At 34.1% G+C, this 3,348-nt stretch overlaps 1 protein-coding gene across 1 annotated transcript; it reads right to left on the bottom strand.

Annotated features, from left to right (window-relative positions):
- Positions 1-267: 267 nt before the first annotated feature.
- LOC111890579 (uncharacterized) lies at positions 268-922 on the bottom strand. Its single transcript, XM_023886684.1, has 2 exons — positions 561-922; positions 268-457 (listed from the first exon to the last, which is right to left on the bottom strand). The coding sequence occupies exons 1-2, from the start codon at positions 920-922 to the stop codon at positions 268-270; spliced, it is 552 nt and encodes a 183-aa protein (XP_023742452.1).
- Positions 923-3,348: the final 2,426 nt, after the last annotated feature.

The following is a 3,348-nucleotide window of genomic DNA, read 5'->3' on the forward strand; positions in this document are numbered from 1 at the left end:
GTTCCCCCAAAATACCCATACACACAACAATATACACATAATCACAAACATCATACTGTGGGTCGAATCAACCATCGGGTTGGAATACCCCATGCCCTTAACCATCAGGTTAGAATGCCAACATACTATGGGTCCAATCAACCATCGGGTTGGAATACCCCAGGCCCTCAACCATCAGGTTGGAATGCCAACATACTATGGGTCCAGTCAACCATCGGGTTAGAATACCCCCAACCCTCAACCATCGGGTTGGAATACCCCAGGCCCTCATCCTCGATCATGACCATGTCCTCGTCCAAGTGTATTGTTTTGATGAGCATCAGTATTCGTATCATTTCCTTTAGGAAGTGCTACTGATCTTGTTGGATGAAATTCATGGTTATTCATCAAGAACTCATTGTTTTGCTCTACATCAAGCAAGCATGCATTTAGTTCATAATATTTTGTAAATTTGCAACTGGTATTTATGTAATAAGGTAATGTTTCGCAAGAATGTGCAGTAAGTTTTCTTATCTTCATTAGTAATTTCATGTCTACAATATTTGAGTCATGAAAATAACCTAACCAAAGATAAGTTATATTCATTTACTTTCTTGATGTACTGAAACCTCAGTGTTCTCCATTCATCTCTAGAATTTGGACGTATAACTTCCTTTTGATGATCAAATTTTTCCTTCAAGCGATTCCAGAGAATACTTGGATTAGTAATATCAAGATAATCAAATCTCAATATTTCATTAATATGCTTACAAATGAAAACTTGTGCTTTCACTTTTTCTTGTGCCGAACACTCATTATTTTCATATATAGAATTTGGGATTCCCATAGATAGAAGATGCATTTTTACATCTATCATCCATGACATATAGTTTTTCCCACTAACTTCAAGTTCTTTAGACTCAAGCTTTGCAATGTTGGACATATTGTAACAATAAATTTTAAAACAAAATACCAAGATGAAAATTAGAATCCATATATCAATATGTATTGCAAAAAACAGAAGTGAGAGAAGAATCATCTCATACAAGACTAAGAAAGGATAAAATAAATCAAGATAAAATACATATGGTGTGAGATTGAAAATTAGGATGTGAAGTGCTATAGTCATTATAGTTATGAGAATCAAAACTAGATGAATCATTTTGATCTTGATAATGTTAAAAAGTGAGAAAATATTTTTGAGGTAGAAAGAAATATGGTGGTGGTGTCATTTATAGTAGAAAATATAGTCTGTTTTTATCGTTTACAACTGTTGCATGTACATGGTCATTGTATGAATGACTAGTTGGGTTTAAAGCAATCTAACACTCCTAAGTGTACATGCAACCCTAAATACCTTGGATCTATGTTTTCTCTATTATACATGCAAATATGAACTTTCTAAGGTATTCATCCTAACAAGCATAATAACATTGATTCATATGAATATATCAAGTTAGAATTACATACCTCTTTGATGTAGAATGTCTTCAAGAAGCTTGAGTGCCTAGCTCCCCAAGTGTGACACCTCAAATGGTTCACACAACACCAAATACACTTGGAATAGATTAGAGAGAAATCCACACTTCATGAAAATCGGCTAGCCCTTTTTCCTCACATAGTGGCCGATTTTTCCCAAGAATATGATGTTTATATAGTGTCACAATTAGCGTAAACCTTAATTATCATGGCTTTCGATTTCCTTGGATCCATGGGTTCAAATACACCATGGAGCATCCTATTGGTTTTAGCCCAGCTTGATAATCCATGGAGTCTTAGCCCACTATAAAAGTATGGATGATTTACATAATCAACCCATATATTTAATTAGTCTTCTTTTGATCACTTAATTAATCCTAGATTAATACTTGATCAATACTAATTAAATAATCTTATTAATATATTAGAACTTATAATATATTAACAAACCTTAAGTTGTATTTCTCTCATTATAGTCTATCCAAATGCATGATGTCATGCAACCCAAATGGACCATGCCGGGTTGGGTCAAGTCATACCAATTATAGTTATGGACATAGACATTAATCCAACAGTCTCCCACTTGGATAAGTCTAAAACTATTATTGCGTATGACTTTAAGAACCAACTGGCAATCGTAGCTCTCAAAAGATTCCATCGTATTCTGACCTTGCCGTTGATCTCTGACCTTTGTCAATGACTTGTCCATTAGATAAGGGATTATATATTCCTCCATTCTAGATATCATATGGACTGAGACATGGATTATAATCATTTTCTCTGTCTATTTGTTGTTTCCCGATTTCCGATTTATGACGACCGACTAATTGAACAAATCAAATCAGTCCAGGCCCGGCCGAGCACTTACATTTCTCATCACCAAATCATTGAGGTGCCTATAGATATCGCTTTTATCCCGAAGGTAAAAGGAATGGATAAACTTCGACTCATATGGCTTGTTCTACTACTTGTTGAATCATACACAAAGGCAAGTTTTATAACATTGAGTTACTAATGCGTTTTCATGCAATCAATGTATAACCAACTCATAGTAACTGCTCATATCTCTAGGTTTGAAGAATATATGATATTATCGTCTCATGATCACTTGTGATAAAATCCATGAAGTGATTCCAATGAGCGCGGGTTGAATCCAATACTCAGAACTTATGAGCACTCATGAGTGTTGTAGCACAACTTTGTCCACCAACTTGGACCTCTACAAGCCAACCCATGAAAGTCTTGATTCATATCTACTTCCAACATATGACCAAATGTGGATGGTTTGAATAAATTAGTCATTCTGGAAGAATAACCTAGTTATTATGGAAGTCAAAACATGGAAAGTGAAACACAAGAATAATCGAATCCAATATGGTCTCAGAACTTATGAATATAAATAAAAGACCTTTCATTTATCATCATATGATTACACATTATTCATTGTATATTGTTTCAGCTATCAACTTTATTCTTGAATTAAAACACTAGTTTTCCCATGCTCCAAGAATTACACTATGTTTTCTAAACACTAGTCATGCCATACACCAAGTATGCATACTTTGTCTATGATCTTTACTTTGTGAAAGAGATTGATTGAACATAATTCCAATGATTCTCATTTTACACTCCCAGTTCCTTACTGCAAATGCAAGAATTCCAAATTCATGCCATATACTGAAATCTGTTAGATTCTAAACTTATATGCATTGATCCTCTTGTAATGATTATGCACAAAGTCACAAAAACTTGAAAACAAACATTACAGAGCATTCCAAAGGAGATCAACTCCTTGGAAACATCCTTCTTGAATTAAATTTCCTAATCATACATAGATTGAATAATTTCTAACTTTGAAACATTTCCATATTCCATTTTTACTATCAATTC

Source organism: Lactuca sativa, chromosome 6, assembly GCF_002870075.4.
Source record: "Lactuca sativa cultivar Salinas chromosome 6, Lsat_Salinas_v11, whole genome shotgun sequence".
NCBI classification, from domain to species: domain Eukaryota; kingdom Viridiplantae; phylum Streptophyta; class Magnoliopsida; order Asterales; family Asteraceae; genus Lactuca; species Lactuca sativa.